Source organism: Lethenteron reissneri, chromosome 38 (genome assembly GCF_015708825.2).
Source record: "Lethenteron reissneri isolate LAM-NWPU_2019-01 chromosome 38, ASM1570882v1, whole genome shotgun sequence".
Taxonomy (NCBI): Eukaryota; Metazoa; Chordata; class Hyperoartia; order Petromyzontiformes; family Petromyzontidae; genus Lethenteron; species Lethenteron reissneri.
Genome location: NC_083816.1, coordinates 11,461,510 through 11,478,249, shown reverse-complemented (window position 1 = coordinate 11,478,249; position 16,740 = coordinate 11,461,510). Strand labels below are relative to the sequence as shown.

The 16,740-nt window shown below is 53.9% G+C and overlaps 1 protein-coding gene across 6 annotated transcripts in view; it reads right to left on the bottom strand.

Moving 5' to 3' along the window:
• Positions 1-2,401: 2,401 nt before the first annotated feature.
• LOC133351669 (receptor-type tyrosine-protein phosphatase gamma-like) overlaps positions 2,402-16,740 on the bottom strand; it is a 169,149-nt gene continuing 154,810 nt past the window's right edge. For all 6 annotated transcript variants that reach the window (XM_061567057.1, XM_061567055.1, XM_061567054.1 and 3 more), the window contains 6 exons: positions 15,182-15,258; positions 13,753-13,884; positions 13,288-13,434; positions 10,801-10,943; positions 9,596-9,731; positions 2,402-9,146 (listed from right to left, as the gene is read on the bottom strand). In XM_061567057.1, the coding sequence (XP_061423041.1) occupies positions 8,997-9,146; positions 9,596-9,731; positions 10,801-10,943; positions 13,288-13,434; positions 13,753-13,884; positions 15,182-15,258 (785 nt within the window). In that variant the 3' untranslated portion in view covers positions 2,402-8,996. The remainder of the gene's footprint in view (positions 9,147-9,595; positions 9,732-10,800; positions 10,944-13,287; positions 13,435-13,752; positions 13,885-15,181; positions 15,259-16,740) is intronic.

Genomic DNA, 16,740 nt, shown 5'->3' with positions numbered 1-16,740 from the left:
GACACATTTATATATTTACGCGATCTAACCCCAAAAAACCCTCTATTATGGATGATGATTCAGATGTCATGTATACAGAGTAACAGTAATGATCGACAACAAGCGTCTATGCTTCACTACGACTGGCTGGGTGGACTGGCTCGGCCATAATAGGACAATGTTCTTCCTCGATCTGTCTCCCAGTGATGGGTAGCGTGGATTTGTCTCGGGGTTCTTTCTCCCGTTCTGCCCCCTCCACATTTAGAAAGATGTGTTTAGATGATTCGGACACGACTATAAATTTCCACACGTGACGATATAAGCCACTTTGTGGGGGCCGTTGGCCCCCGGGGTCCCTCCCGCCTTCATCCCCTATTCTGTTTACGTTACCCCACCTCCCTATTACCCGCTACGGTTTCGCCGGCATTCGAACGCGACGCCCCTACTGTTACAGCCTCGCGCCGCGCTCCCACGCTGCGAGCATACGTGCGCACAGCATCATCAATCAAACGCCATACTCCCCCTCTTTGCACCGCGACGTACAGCTCTCGCACGCTGCGAGCGTGTGCCCGTCTATAGCCCTGTGCGGCACTCGCCCCCACGTCGAATAACCACGTTACCAATGCGCATCCGTATCCGACACGTAACGAACATATGCGCACTCACGCACACAGCTCCCCGCGGCACTCACTCACCACTGAATACTCGCGTTATGATCGCGCACCTGTATCACACACGGGGTGAACACACGCGACACCCACTCTCGCACCGCTCTGCGCAGCGCTCCCCCGAGGCGAGCCGCAGCACTACAGAACCACGGTGTACACACGCTCACCCGCGCGCTCAGCTCCGCGCAGCGCTCACTCACGTGGCGAACCACTGTGCACACAGCGCACCCACACGATCACACTGCTCGACAAGATCACGCGAGACCACGCTTCGCTATTGATGATTTATTATATGCTACCTGCGAATTGATGTTGAATCAGTGAGTCGACGAGGCTGGCCTATTCCACCCAAACCTGTACCTATTCCCTATTTATCGGCTATTATCCTACTTCACCTCCCCACTCACTGTTTGGTGCCCGCGGAGGTTCGCTGCTCTATGCGCTAACAGCGTACCTTGATGCGTCCCACGGACGTTCGGGTCGCTGGCTGGAGCTGCTGCTGGTCCGCTGGCCTGGAGAGAAGAGCCCTATTTCCCCTCTGCGCCCCTCTATTTATCCTCCCTACCTCAAAGGGGATGCTGCGCTAAACAATGGGCTCGCGATCCTCTGGCACGCGCTAGGCGGTTCCGGGCGCTGTTGATATGCTAATCAGTGTGCTGCGTGCAAGGCGTAAATCCTAATTAATCCCTTACCCTCCCTAACAATGGGGCCTGCGCGCTCAAGCGCAATTATCCCAAGCCTCCATGACTATGCGCAACAGCCCCTGTGGTCCCGCTATTCATGCTGTCCCGTGCCTCCCCTGCTTGCCCCGTCGACTCGTGGGGGTGTGTGTGGGGGGAAATGCGCCTCAACCGCGGTGGCCGAATGCCCCACGCCGCGACCACACCATATTAAGGCCGGCCGCAGCGCCGCGGTGCCACGTAGCACGGGGGAGGTCATCCAATTCCCTGATCGCCGGAAACCGTGAGAATTAATCCCGATAAGGGTCTCTCGGATAAAAACCGGTCGGCCAGGCGACCTCCCCTCGGAGCTCTATGGGTGGGGGGGGGAAATGAGTGCGGGTTTGTTCATGTGAGGTGAGGGGGACGCGGGGTCGGCTCCGTTGCTTGGTGGTGGCGAGGTCGGGGATTTGGTGCCTGCCGAACGGCTTCGCGGCGGCGGCATCACAACTTCGATGAGCTCCCATGTGTGGCCAAGTGAACTGGCAAAACACATTCCTGCGGAGGGAGCTGGTAGGAACGTTGGGTTGCTCGGTCAATGGCCAGGGTCAACGGCGGCGTGGTGTATTCCGCAAATATGCCCGACTGTGAGGGCGGGCACAAGCCGGCGTGAGTAGGTTAAACGTTGAGTTTTATAAGGGCACCACGGGGTGACCAGCCGCTCCCCACCCAGCCCCACCCCTCCCACCCCCACCCAGCCCCTCCCAGACCCACCCCACCCAGCCCCACCCTCCCCACCCAGCCCTTCCCCACCCAGCCCCTCCCCACCCCACCCAGCCCCTCCCTCCCCACCCAGCCCCTCCCTGCACGACGGACGGACACAATAATCCCCTGTGGGCTGGTGTAACCAGGAGGTTCCTACCAGTATAAAAGAGTTCAGTGTTTTTATTTTAGATTGCCTCTCAGGGCAGTTACTGTTGGTACCATGAGGAGCTCTGATGGTTGCAATTCAGAACATCGTTCGCCGTGCCTCTTAGGAGGCACAAGTGGGACCCGGTGACGATGAACAAAGAAGCATGAGTAGACCCAAAGAAATGTTGTTATTTTCATTTTATTGTGTTTATTTTTGAGCTTGTACTACACGGATAATGATGTATCCAGAATGTAATCCCAGTGGGAAATACTTTACTTCAAGACAAACACAGCCAAGTAGGGTTTTTTTTTTCTTTCCGAAAACATCACTGTAGTCTAATAAATATAGTAGTAAAAATGGCATTTCAAACGGGTTAAAAACAGTTAGGCATGTGTGCAGTCAAGTAATTGTAAAAATGTGGTAAACAATCGCATCACCGTACAGACGCCACCGGCTTAATAAGTCGCAAATGTTAACTTCACGAATAGAAAAACGCAACGTATAAATGTGTTGTTTAATCATCACAAAACATTTTTTTTCTCCTTTTTAAATAGCAAAATACGATATTCTATGACTATAAATACAAAATGTCTATTTTTATCGACTGTCTACCCATGGTACATATTTACAGCTTGCCAGTGACAAAATGCTAGTCTGTTAAACATACTTAAAGCAATCATCTCATATAGACTCTTGTTTTTTTGTTATATAAAATACTGAAATTAAAATGACAGTTTTGGAACACGTTGCTATTTTCGTATTTTAAAATATTTAATTCCGCGAATGCAGTTTCCAATGCCTGTCACCCACGACCACGTGACTCTTCCGTTTGGGGGAGTATTTCTAGGGGGGCATTTTAGAATCGACGTAGAAAAAGCGCCTTTGACCTTTCGCATCAAATCCACCTTCAACGCTCTCAAAATACTGGGCTCGGTTCGCATTCACGACTCGACATTCTGTCGAGCCCACAACTTCTCCGCTCCCACAGTCGTGTTTCGCGAGTCGGATACTCGGCAGAAGACGGCGGCATCGACGTCCACAGGCGCAGCAGAAAAAGCGACACTTTGCCTCGGCCCATTGACCTGCCCGCGTCTCTCCTGTTAACCCGCGGCCGACTAAAAGCTTTGCTTCAGCTCAATCTATTCCGTCGCAGTGGACTCGTCACGGAGCGCAGGGTACGGCCCTCCCCGATGGCTTTCGGGGGTTGTATGGATGTTGAACTTTTTTCACACCGTACGTAGCCGACCGTGCCAATCGGAGTTGCATCTCTTTAGGTCCGCGACACGCGACATAACTCGAAGACACGGCAGACCGGTGTGCGGACAATTGTTTAGCTTTTACACTTTTAATTAAGATCAACTCGTTCACGGCCACTTATTTATTTGCCTACGTAACATTGGCACTCTCGAGGTGCAGTGCCTCGGCCCTGCCAAGCGGCGGCGGATGTTTTGGGTGCGAATTTTCACAATTGGCTTTCTATTTAACAAAACAAATGAACGTAAGGTACATGCGCTCTCATGAATTTCCTTCGAGTCCCCAGCGGATGGCGTCAATTCGGCGGGACTGCTAAAGTCGTTTTTGTGTTTTTTTCGGGCACGAAATGCAACTGAACTCCCTTCACGCCGCCTCATCGGGGACAATCCGTGCGGGTTGCCGTGCGCCGTTTTTGGAATGGAGCCGGGGAGATGGAAAATAAAAGCCACGAGGCTCAGGAGGAGAAATGCGGCGGGGTTCATTTTCCGATGAGGACATTCGTGGCGCGCGCGTGCAGCTCGATTGCTCAAGCTGCAAATTCTAATCGGATTAAATTGTGCACTTAAATGGGGAAAAATTAATTCAACAGAGCCGTCGCATTATCACGTGTGTGTATATATGCACACAGTGGCTAGCGATGTGACTTTTCCCCGTGGCGCTCCAAGTTTTTAATGTCATCGCATTGCAGTTCTGCGAAAGCTGTGAAAGAGCTCTGAGCTGTCCACAGCAACGCTGCCGTCCAACAAAGCTGACCGGTGCCCCGAGGCAAACGGACCCGTGCCAAATAATTCCCGACGTTTGCGAACACGCGAATTGTTTCCAATCCAACGGAGAAGGCCCTGCCGCAATTCAGGGAACGACTTCTCTCTCTTGCCGCGCGCGTTCACCCGTTGACCACCGGTTCGATTGCAAATTTGCGATGCCGATGGCTTCAATTCACACCCCTTAGCCAACAGACCCGATGGGGAGCGCCGGTTGTGCAAGCCGGTGGAATGCCCCCGTCGTGGAGACGAATGACAACGCACGCACCCACTCACTCACTGACACACTCGCTCACTCGCTGACGCACCCACTCACTTACTGACACACACACTCACTCACTGACGCACTCACTCACTCATGCACTCACTCACTGACGCACTCAATCACGCACTCACTTACTCAGGCACTCACTCACTGACGCACTCACTCACTCAGGCACTCACTCACTGACGCACTCACCCACTCACACACTCACTCACTGACGCACTCAATCACGCACTCACTCACTGACGCACTCACTTACTCAGGCACTCGCTCACCCACTTACTCAGGCACTCACTCACTGACTCGCTCACTCAGGCACGGCTGTTTGTCGTAGCTCCATAACGCCGCCGCTGTCTGCTGGCCGAGCTGCCCTCAAAAGAAGAGCTCATGGCTCAACGGCTCTGTCTCTCTCTCCGTGTCTCTCCGTTCTCTCTCTGTCTCTCTGTGAGCCACGCGCTTTCTCAAAGACGTGGGCGATCATGGCCTTCCCGTTGCCTCTGTCCGTGATGTTACTCGAGAATCTCTTTGGGTTCGATACTACTCCCAGTTGCTTCCACGCTTGCTCCAGTTTGCTCGCGTTACTCAGTTCGCCGTCTTCAACGGGCCTGAGCGGGAAATAAACTCGCGATTCTCATTCTTCTGATTCTGAATAAAGCGACTTGCACACAACCGTGTCGAGAGTTGCGAGTAAATAAGTGACGTTGAACTGAAGCAAAGCTGTACCTCTCCCACTTGTCTGTGAATGTGGAATCATTGTCCCCCAAGGTTGTACTGTAGCCCTAACGTATAAGTTCCATACAACGCATACCCTATCTGAAGGGATATCGTTGCACGGACGTTATAACGTTTCGGCATTCTGTTCATTCCAACCATTTCCATTAGGAGGTTCCAAAACGTGTTCTTTCCTCCATTCCAAGCCAGTATACTATATAAAATATTTAGCTTTTTCACATTCAAACGGCATGCATTGGTTACTTTACCGTGAGATTCACTTACCATCGTTAATCTTTAGTAGAACACTGCAGCAAGCAAAGGTTTACTCACAATATAAAAGGTGGCTGACTACGAGAGAATTTATATCGTTAGTAAAAACAAAAGCGTTAAAAGTTCACATTAAGGATGACTCGAACGATTGAACAAATATCTTGCGGTGTGCGTGTTGTCCACCATACCTCAACTTTACCGATGTTGGACTTTTAATGGGTGCACTGGCCTTTGCTCCCACCACCTCGATATGCAAACTTGTACGCAGCAGCAGCATCATCATCATCATCACTCCGCTCCGTATGGCAGATTGAAAACTAATTCCACCCGAACTGTTTTTTTGTGTCCAGTTTCTCGTCCTTCTCCCGCACCTCCGATCAGCAGGGTCGGCTACGTACGGTGCGAAAGAAGTTCAAGGTACGTACATGGCTTGAAAACGACCGACCTGTGCGCGTGTTTTGGCAAAGCTCGTGAAAGTGGGCCCTCAAGACGCTCGCCGGTGTCCACGTTTCATGTTATGACCGGTGGCGGGGGGGGGGGTTGCTACTCGACCACGTGCAGTCTTGACGTGCCGCGATTACCCCCCCACAAGAGACGGCTCAGCAATACGAAGGTGCAGCGGACACAGCGAAGACGCCGCATCGTGCCCTGCAGTCTGGGCTGTGACCGCAGTCGAACCGCCTTTATGTCCACTTTTGTTAACTTTGCAAATTATAATTGCGTTTGTTTTTTTCACACGGGGGCTTTCATCCATACAATAGGTTTTTTGGGGGGGTTAGATCGCGTGAATATAAATGTGTCGTTAAACCCGCCCCCACCAATTAGTAAGATTTGTCACGTAAACAGAACATGCCAATTCGTTACGAGTACAGCAAACCTTTATATTTACGCGATCTAACCCCAAAAAAAACCTATATTATGGATATATTTTTTTCGTTTGTATCTGGGCGCATCGGTTGATGTTTAATGAATCTCAAAAAAACAAAGAGACGACCGGCTCCTGGATGTCGGCCAATCCCATTTCGGCTTTTTTCGCAAAAGGCTGCCAAATGTGTCGTTAAGGAAGCGACGAGAGAAGCGTAGAGTAAACCTTCGTCGGGGCACGATTCTTTGCGGGTGCCTTCTCGCGCCAATTAAAACGACGCTCCATTGGAAAAAAAGAAAAAACGCCCCAGAAAATGGTGACCTCGTTAGGAGGCTCGGCACAAACGAGCAGGCCGCGGCGCTGTGACTCAACGAATCTTCTCACCAGGAAACCCCTCGGCCATGACCAATTATTTATCAAGCACAGTACCGGCCGTCGGCAAATTAAGCCAGAATCGGACCGTCGCTTCATTCCGCTGATCGTAATCCAGAGTTGGGCGGGGGGGGGGGCACTGTTATAGCTGACAAAGCCCTTGCTGGAATTTGTGTAAAGCAAAATGTAATCACGGCCAAATTAAAGTGCGACGGACAATCGCTAAAATAATTTGCGTCATTTGCAGCAGGAATCGATTGAAGCGATCTACTCTGTAACAACGTTCTCCTGCGTATGCTCCACGCGCTGTGAATAACCGACGCCTCTGGGTTTAACGTTAAAACCGACAACAGGGAGTAATCCTCTGGCTTGATATAAACAAAATGCCGATTACATTATATCAAGGAATACATCGTTAAATGTCTGTTAACATTTACTGGCTGAAGCCAACCTTTTAACAGGTGTTTGTCTCTGTTGTCCTCAGTCTGGAGCTTCCTTACCCAGCCGTCAGTGCTGTGGGCTCCCTGCCCTTGGTGACATCCAGGCTCAAAGACCTTTTCTATGTCTTCCTCCGAGTTAATCTCTTTCAATAAAAACATGAACAAAATTAGCCCTCTGTTTCCCAGGATGCCCACATCCCACTCCTCTCTGTGAAATTTTCCGAAAAGCGTTCTGCTTCAAGATGCGATCGGAACCCAAATGGTATGTGCACGATGGCATCACACAGTGGCCACCAGGGATGGCAGTGCGATGGACCGCATCGATGCCACGCCGGCGAGTTCCAAGGGCAACGAGGGCTCGTACCGCGCGAGACATTTTAAAAGAATGTCGATAGCATCTCGTTAAGAACTCTGCGGGTCGTTAGTCGAGCCATCGCAAGCACCGTACGTAATTGTTACTTGTTATTTGTGTCGCTCGTTACGATCGCTTGGCTGCAATGATCTAATCAGCGTGGAGAATGAGAACGCGGTGTCCTGCGGATGTCTCTCTCTCGCTCTCTCATCGCTGACCTGAATTACGGAACGGCCGCAAGATAATACGACAGATGCCACTCGGCGCGTGTGGCAGACAGGGAGTTGAAATGGTGCAACGGTGAGGCGTGTCAGGATGATGGCACGTGGGAGAGCACGGAGGGGAGAGCACGACGAACGAGGTGCTGCGAACATTCTGTTCAACATTCTGTTGGCAGCACAGCGCTGTCTACTGCTGGGCGAGAAGCCGACTGATGTGACCCCAGAAGGAGTTTGCTGATTTCATATGGACTCCAGTTTACAAGGCCTTAAGACAAAGTCAACCCGGCCAAAAATGTATATATATTTTTTAAACGTAAAATATTGCCGTAATAATATCGTTTAATATTAAAGACTGTCGAGTAAACGTGACGCTGCTGCGCTTGAAAATGAAAGGACCAAAGCGGAGTGCGCCTGGTCGAACGAGCCTCGGGGCCATCCTTCTCTGTTGGCATCTCTCTGCGGGGGGGCAACCGTTTTGACGTTTCACCACCCTGGTGCCCATCTCATCCCTGCAGAGCACCGACGACGATGACGACGATGATGACGATGACGACGACGATGACGACTATGACAACAATGACGACGACGATGATGACGACGATGACGACGATGACAACAATGACGATGACAACGCGCTGTATATCGGCTGGCGTGCAGGTGGCGGGCGGACGGTTGCAATCTCCGCGACCATGAAGGATGGCCGTGGATTTGGGGGAGGCCTTCATCCAGCAGTGGATAAATCACGGCCGATGATTGAGATGGCCATGATGAGCTCCCGCTCGCTCCGTGTGATTGGGGCGCGCGGTCATGGTCGAGGGGTTTACCGCGGCCAACTCTGCCGACACGACCGCGCCGCCCATCGCTTCTTCTCTTCTGCCAGACCACGCAACTGTTGCGGTCGACACCCAGCTACGCGAACGTGTCAACCTCGGCAGCCTGCCCACCTCCACGCTGCGCAAGTGCCACACCCAATGCATCCAACTACCCTCACCGGGTCACGTCTGTACCCGGCACACCGCATCTAGTATACTCTCGCTACGGCCGCGACGACTGCTCACGTGCTTATCCTAGTCTTCCGGCTACTTCAAACGTAGAGAGAGATTAACGAGTCGCGGCCGCATCCACGCACCGGAGTGGTGCGGGCGCGCCGTGCTCCAAACCGTCACGGCTGAGCGCACGCGCGCCGGTGCGGAAGGATACGGGGGGGGTTGGGGGGGGGGTTGGGGGGGGTTGGGGGGGTGGCGCCCGCGGGGGGCGTCGTCGTCACACGAGCGACTCGAGGCTCTCCTCCGGCGTGACGTCCTCCAGCAGGGCCGACGCGCCGTTGCGGCCCTCCGGCTTCACGCCGTTGCCGCTGTTCTCGCGAGCGCTCACCAGGCTCAGCAGCGCCTTGTACAGGTACTGGTACTGCTCCTGCGGGGGCAAGACGCAAGCGCAGTCAGTGTATGTAGTACAAACGATACACAGCTACGTGGGTGTATTTTGTTGAAGCAGCTGAGACCTCGAGAGAGGAGAGGAGTGCAAGCTCACGGTGAAGTTTCCCCCCCCCCCCCACCAATTTATTCAAAGTCGGGATGCCGCCGCGGTTATAGCGCTTGGCCCGCCGGGCCGAGCGATCGCACGTCTCTCCCCGCGACGTCTGACGTCGTTTCAAACGAATTGTCGCCGACGTGACGGCACAAAACGAGATCCGCGACCGCGCTGGGAGCCACCAGAGGTGGTCGAGCAGCGGGGCGGTGCGGCCACGTTGGCAGGCGTGGGCGAGAGGTCTGGCAGCTGCGATTTGGATCACACGTGTCCCGTGTGCCGTGTCCCGTGTGCCGTGTCCCGTGTTCCGTTTGCCGCCACTGGCGTGCACGTACGACATCGGAGAAGACGCCGGGCCGCATGAGGTTGATCATGCGCGCCGCTTGGAACACGTCCACGGAGTTCTCCTCCTCCAGCTGCCGCGAGAGCGTGGCGAGGGCGCAGAACGTGCCGGCCACTGAGCTGCCCAACCTGCGGGGCGCACGCACACACAGGAGCACGCACGGGAGCACACACGGGAGCACACACGGGCAGATAGGGGCACACACGGGCACACATGGGCACACATGGGTAGACACAGACAAATCCGCATATAGCCTTGAACAAAATATGTGGCCAGTGCTCTACACACACACACATAAGTACAAATACAGTTACATACATACTCATTGAACACTGTGTAAGCTTTAGTGACCAATATTTAGGTTAATTGTTGGGTCAGGTCACGCAGATAAGATGCTTAGTCGTACACCTCTCTCCACCCGACACGGCCAATGAATAAAGTTTTGCCGCTAACAAACGCCACCAATTTATTTCCGCTTGAGCAGCGCTGGGGAGCGACCCGCGACGTTCAACAACTTGGTTGCGACGTTGCTCTTGTAGTCACAACCAGCATCATGAGGTGGTTGCCGGAACACGCTCGCGCAGATATATCCGCACGCACGCTCAGAGGACAGCCCTCGCCTCGTGTGCAGGAGCTGGATGGATCCTCGCACTGCGAGACCACGAGAAATGGCGACTGCTTGAAGGGGGCCTTCATCCGGCAGTGGATAGATCGTGCCTCCTCATGATGAATACATGTCAGTGTTTGTGTTTGTGTGTGCGCACATATGTACAGCTCTGTCCCTTACTGTTAAATGGGAGGCTTGCAAATCCCTTTAAATAAATGATCAAACATGAATACACAGAAGGCTGAACTTAACATGTAGAGACTTTGGCACACTGAAGAATGTTGGATGCTGCTAAAGACATTTCGCATGACATTGCAATTGGCTGGGTCCGCATTGTCTGCCTTGAGGTGACTTCCAGATATTGAGCCACTCGCCCTACCCAGCGACTAGGCCGACCAATTCCTGGCGCTCGCCGCAGTACATTATTGATCGGAACGACGCCGTGCCAGTGTGCACCACGGCCAGATGGCGGAACCCATCACGCCGTCAACTCGCGTGCGTGCGTGGTGTGCATGCGTGGTGTGCGTGGCGTGCGTGCGTGTGTGGTGTGCGTGGCGTGCGTGGCGCGTCGTTCCGCTCTCTCCACTCACAGGTCGTGCACGACGGTGGGGCCGTCGCGCGTCAGCGCCTCCTTCGCCACGATGTTGACGAGCTCGAAGACGCTGCTGATGGGGCCGTCCGGGTTGGGCCACCGCGGGCACTGGAAGTGCTTCACCTCGAGCACGTAGTCGTCCTGGCGACACACGGCGAGAGGGGGGGCGGAGTGGCGGGGGGGGCGTCACGCGGGTCAGCGACGTCACGCTCGTCGTCGCGCTGCGGCCGCTGGCGTGGGTCCACCGTTCCCGTGAACATCGCTCGTCCAACCCTCCACCTGCCTGGTGGTGGACTCGAGCTCACAGGCGAAACTTCGATCGACTTCTAGTGTTTGGTGTTTGTGGTCTCTACCCCCCGCACCGCCGATTTGCGCAGTTGGTTACGTACGGTGCAAAATAAGTTCAGCATACGTACGTACATACAAACTAAATGAACTATTTTTAATTTTACCAGGGAAGGCCCACTGAGCTATTCAGACGCGACGTGGCTATCGCGAATGATAGCTCATCGAAGCGGCTTATCATCGATTGTAAATGTATAGGAGCCATTTACTGCAAACGTGCGATGTGGATTCTAAATGTGGAGGGAAAAACCGGAAGACCCAGAGAAAAATCCAGAGAAAGAGAGACACTCAAACTCGAATATACAGCAGCAGGCGTCAAGGTCGGGATCAAACCCCACGACCTCTTGTATACCAGGCGAGGTAGTCAACATCTCCTAGCCAGCGCGGCTCCCCTCGCCTCGTGTGCAGGAGCTAGACGGATCGTCGCATTGCGAGACCACGGGAATGGTGACTGCATGGGGAGGCTTTCATCCAGCAGTGGATAGATGATGGCTCCTGATGATGAATACATGCAAGTGTGTGTGCACATATGTACTGCCCTGTCCCATATTGTTGAACGAGAGGCCTGCCAAGCCCTTTAAATAAATAATCAAACACGAACACACGGAAGGCTGAACACAACCTGTACAGACCGAGTTTGGCACACTGCATGCATGACTTTTCAATAGGTCACTTAGCAATTGTCCGCAATTTCACTTACGGAATCACTTTGGCCGGGTCCGCAGTGTCCGTCCTGAGGTGACGTCAGATTTTTAGCCACTCACCCCACCACCCAGCGACTCGGCCAACAATTCGTGGCGCTCACCGCGGAACAATGCCGAGCGCTGAACCAGCACGCAGCTGCGCCGGAGAATCTCCGACGGAAACAAACAAGCGTCTCTCTCCCCCACGCTCCCGAACTCTCCCCCGCAGCCCGTTGCCTCTCTCAGACCCGGAGTGATTCATTTGCTCTGGGATATCTTTCCTGGGAGACGTTAATCACATTCAATTAGTACGAAAATATCCTCCCCCACCGCTTGTAACATTTACATGCCGGCCCTGCTCTCGGATGGGTGATTAGGGGTCGTTACGGCCTCCCTTTACGCCGTGGTTCCCTGCCAATTTAAGCGCGCTCTCCCTGGCCCCAGCGAGCAGCAGCAGCCTGAATCCGCTTCATCTCACCACTGCGATTACTGCCAGGGGCAAGTGGAACGAGCATTACCACCTGAGCCTCCGCAAGCGGATGCGTTGCGCTACAAAAGGACACGCTCGCCGCGTCGTGGTGACGCGCGTTCACCGCGGCACGAAACCTGCCGTGAGCCACGCAAATTGCCGAGGATTTCAACGCTGCAAGGGTAAGTTGGGTGTTGTTTGTTGACCTTTTCAGATCGCGTTGAAACAAAAATCAAACTTCGTTGTTGGTTAATCCCGCTAGATGAAGAGCACACACGCACAAAGACAAATATCCCCCGTATAGCCTTAACAGACTGTAGGGGCAAGTGTTGTTAGCGAGCACCTACAAAGGCCGGCACGGCACACGAGGGGGTGGGTGGCCAACACTACGCCTGGCCACCTTTGTCTCCCCAGTGGCGATATTTACACACCGCACCAGGTGCTCATTTGACGCTGAGTCGACCTAGAGGAGGCCCAGGGCCGGTTCAAATAATCGCCACTGGTGTTGGCCGTGAACGGGAATCGAACTCGTGTCGCCGGGTTCGTAGTGCAGCGTAGCGCTAACCCCACTACACCACCGCTCCCCATTACACACACACACACACGAGCAGCGCACGCAGGGAATGGTGGAGAATTGCGGAGGGGATTGCTTCAGCGTTGAAACACCGAGACACCTCATTTGCATTGCCATATCTCCACCGTCGCAGCCACAGGAAGCTCTGCCCCGTGACGTCGCCTCGTTGTATATTTTGACCTTACACAGGGCCACGGCGCCGCTGACGAACGCGTCGAGTTTCCGCGCCGGTTGCCGCGCCCTTCGCTGCCATCAACCAAACAATGATTTGTGTTCGTGCTGTCGCATTGCTTTGCCGGGGAGAGGCGTGCATTCGCAGGATGGGATCCCTCTCTCTTGGCCAAAATCTCCGACGGGCAGCTTTACGGCCTTCAAGGTGAACGAGCGAGCGAAGCACGGAACGTGCGGGAGCACCTGCGTTGCCTCGAGGATGAGTTCCCGGATAACCACTTGCTCCTCGCTGGAGAGACACAGCCGGTCCTCGCTGATGAGCGACACGCCGAAGCCTTCGCAGTGCATCGCTTGGTCGCGCCGGGGCCAGTAGGCAAACTCCTCCCCGTCCTGCGCGCGGTGGAAACGCACGCACACACAAAGACAAAGGTCCCCCGTGTAGCCTTTAACAGACTGTTGGGGCAAGTGCTGTTCGCGAGTAGCACCGGCGAAGGCCGGCACGGCTCACGAGGGGGGTGCGTGGCCAGCACCACGCCCGGCCGCCTTTGTCTCCCCAGCGGCGATGTTTACACGTGGCACCGGGTACTCATTTGAGTCAAATAATCGTCACCGGGTGTTGGCCGCGAGCGGGAATCGAACCCGGGTCGCCGGGTTCGTAGCGCAGCGCCCACCCGGCTACCCTCCAGGTCACGTGTTCGTCAGTGTCACCTTGTCCTGGTGAGGTCCCGGGAGCATGATGATGAGCTGTACGTTGTAGTCCCAGATCATTCTCCAGAAGTCCTTGGTGGTGTTTGGCAGCGGATGCTGAGTCATGATGTACTCCGTGCTGCTGCTATAGCCCTGCAAACCGGAACGTGGCAGCGCAGACGCAGAATCTTTATTTGCCGCCGCGCTGACGGATACGACGTGACAATAAAATATCCACGATCATCGCGCCGTCCCGTTTTGACGAGCGTCCTTACATCGCGATTGTCGTTTTGCTCGTTTTTTGATTTGCATTAAATGTTCTATTTCTTGAACAAGCTATTATGAAATAACTCGATCCTTAAAGTTGTAAAAAAAAATCTGTTATCCATCAGTGCTTTGCTAAATCTATATGTGATTGAGTGATTTAGGGCATGGCAATTATATGACGTCTTAATTTCCATAGTACGTTAAATTAATTGTTTATGGTGTTACTGAGAACACTGAGCATTGTAAATTGTTAAGTTGCAATAAATATAATAGTCATGGCAGGAATATGTTTATCACAACTGCATTTGGATAACCTTTTGTAAAGCGATATTCAATTGTACCGGGAAGTAGAGCAAAGCACACAGTACCAATGTGGAATGCAATTGTGAAGTTACGAAAAACGGATATCACGATAATTGCGAAATTTGATATTGTATCATAAAAATGCTGGCAACCCGAATAAATAAACACAGCCAGAAGGAATGATGACATCGCTTGTGGATTCTTCTCATTCCCTTTCTGCTTTCACCACCGCCATGCCACGCCTCCAGTGTCTCCGCGTTTCTCTTGCTGGGATGTCATTGCCAGTGGCAGCGCTCCCTTCATCGCTGGCTTCCCAAGTGCAAGAGCGGCCAATGGGCCATAAGGCGGATGCATTAACAGGTTTAACCACCGGAAGCATTGAAACATTGTACTATTGGATGCATTAAACCCACTGAGAGCGTTAGCACGTCAACCCACCGGGGGGTATTCACGCGTTAACCCACTGGATGCGTTAACGCGTTAACCCACCGGGGGGCGCAGTGTGCACGCGCCACGTGACCCACGCGGGGCTCCACCGCTTTGATGATGAGAGGTTGGCGACTTATCGATGCCTTCATCCAGCCGTGGACTGAACCTGGCTGACGATGACGTATAATTATAATGGCGATTATTGTGGGTCGGAGAACGGGGGACTGAGCCCGAGTGCAGCCCCAGCTGCCCGCCCGCCCGGTCGCCCGCCCACGGGCAGCGACGCATCGTAGTGTGGCTTCAACGCTCAGCCGGCTGCCCACTTAACAGGACGTCACGCGTTACGTTCGCTCGGCCGCTCGGCTCCGCTCCGAGAAACTCTCGAGAGCGCGAGAGGACGCGCAGCTGTGCGGGGCGGGTGGCCGGGGTGGCGGGACAGGCGCTGACCCACCATGACGTAGGAGGCGTTGATGTAGTCCGAGCCCTCGACGTCCCCCAGGGAGGCGAGCTCCACTCGCGACGACTCCACTGCGGGTAGCGCCGCTCGGTTAGTCACAGAGACAGAGCACAACGACACACACAGTCTACTAACGCCGTGGGGAACACCGCTCAGTTAGACACAGAGACAGCACAACGACACACAGTCTCCCAGTGGGGCGGCAGGCTCGTGGCACGGTAGCTCATGGCGACACAAAGCCTTGGGTTGCCCCTCTGCGTGGAGTTTGTACGTTCTCTCTCTCTCTCTATCTCCCTCGTTCTAGGGGGAATTCCTCTGGCTTCTTCGATTTCCTCCCGAAGCTGAAGGAGCACCGCCATGAAACTGGCCAAAAAACATCCCAATGGTGAATTATTACCTGCAAACAACTCAATTCGGGATGACAGTACACGTAGCGGCGACGTCACCCTACACCCCCCCCCCCACCCCGATGAACACTCGGCAGGACTCTCCCCAGAGCAGTCCTGAGACTCAGCGAGGCTTTCTGGGTAAACAGGCGCAGCAATAATGACAGTATCCAGTGATCTACACGGCACACGGTGTGCGCACACACGTGGTGTTGTGACTGTGCCACCTGTGAGGTGCATGACGAGTCACGGGAAGTAGAATATCTCACAATGTCGGCAGAGGAAAGGACCACAGACAGAATGCGTCGCCTCGAGTGGTGTGAATAATCACTAAGCTGGCACAAACCCGGACTAATTTACCATCCCAGATTTCTGAGGACAGCCGCGACCTCAAAAAAAGGACAATCACTATGAGACCTCCTTTACCAGTGGCAAAATATAGTAATAGATTTTTACCCTTTCAACTGGTACAAAAACTGTTGAAAGGGTAAAAACCTATTACTAAAAGGACAATAGTGGGAAAACCAGGGCAGGTGGCAACCCCTCTTGGCTGCGCGTGTGAATGTGCACCAGTGAACGTACGAGCACGTCCGGAGCGATCGCGGGGAGCGGTCGTGGTGAGGCGGTCAGCACACTGCGCTACGCTCACGGCCCACATCGGTCGTGGCTAAATCCCCGCTCCTGTGCTCCTGGTGATCTGCGTTTGCCTCCTGGCCAAGCGTAACATCGGCGGCACAAGTTGCGTGAACCTGCCGCGTATGTACTGCGCGTGGGGAGTGGTGGCGCAGTGCTTCGTGCGCTGCACGACAAACTCCGTGACGAGAGAGTTCAATTCCCATCAATGGCCCACGTCATTGGTGGATATCTGAACCAGTCTTGGGCCTCCCATAGGTTGACTCGGCCTTAAAGGAGTAGCTGGCGTAGTGTGTGACCACAGCACTAGGGAGACAAAGGCGGTACGGATGTGATACTGGCCACATGCACGACGCCCCTGGGTGCTCCGTGCCAGCCTTAATAGGTGCTCGCTAACAGCACAGTCTGTATAAGGCTAAACTGGGGATCCCTGGTCTGTTGTACGTATGCGTATATATTTGTCCGCAAGTGTGAGTGCGAGCACACACGCGCACATGTGTGTGTGTGCGCGCGCGCGCGTGTGTGTATTGCTGA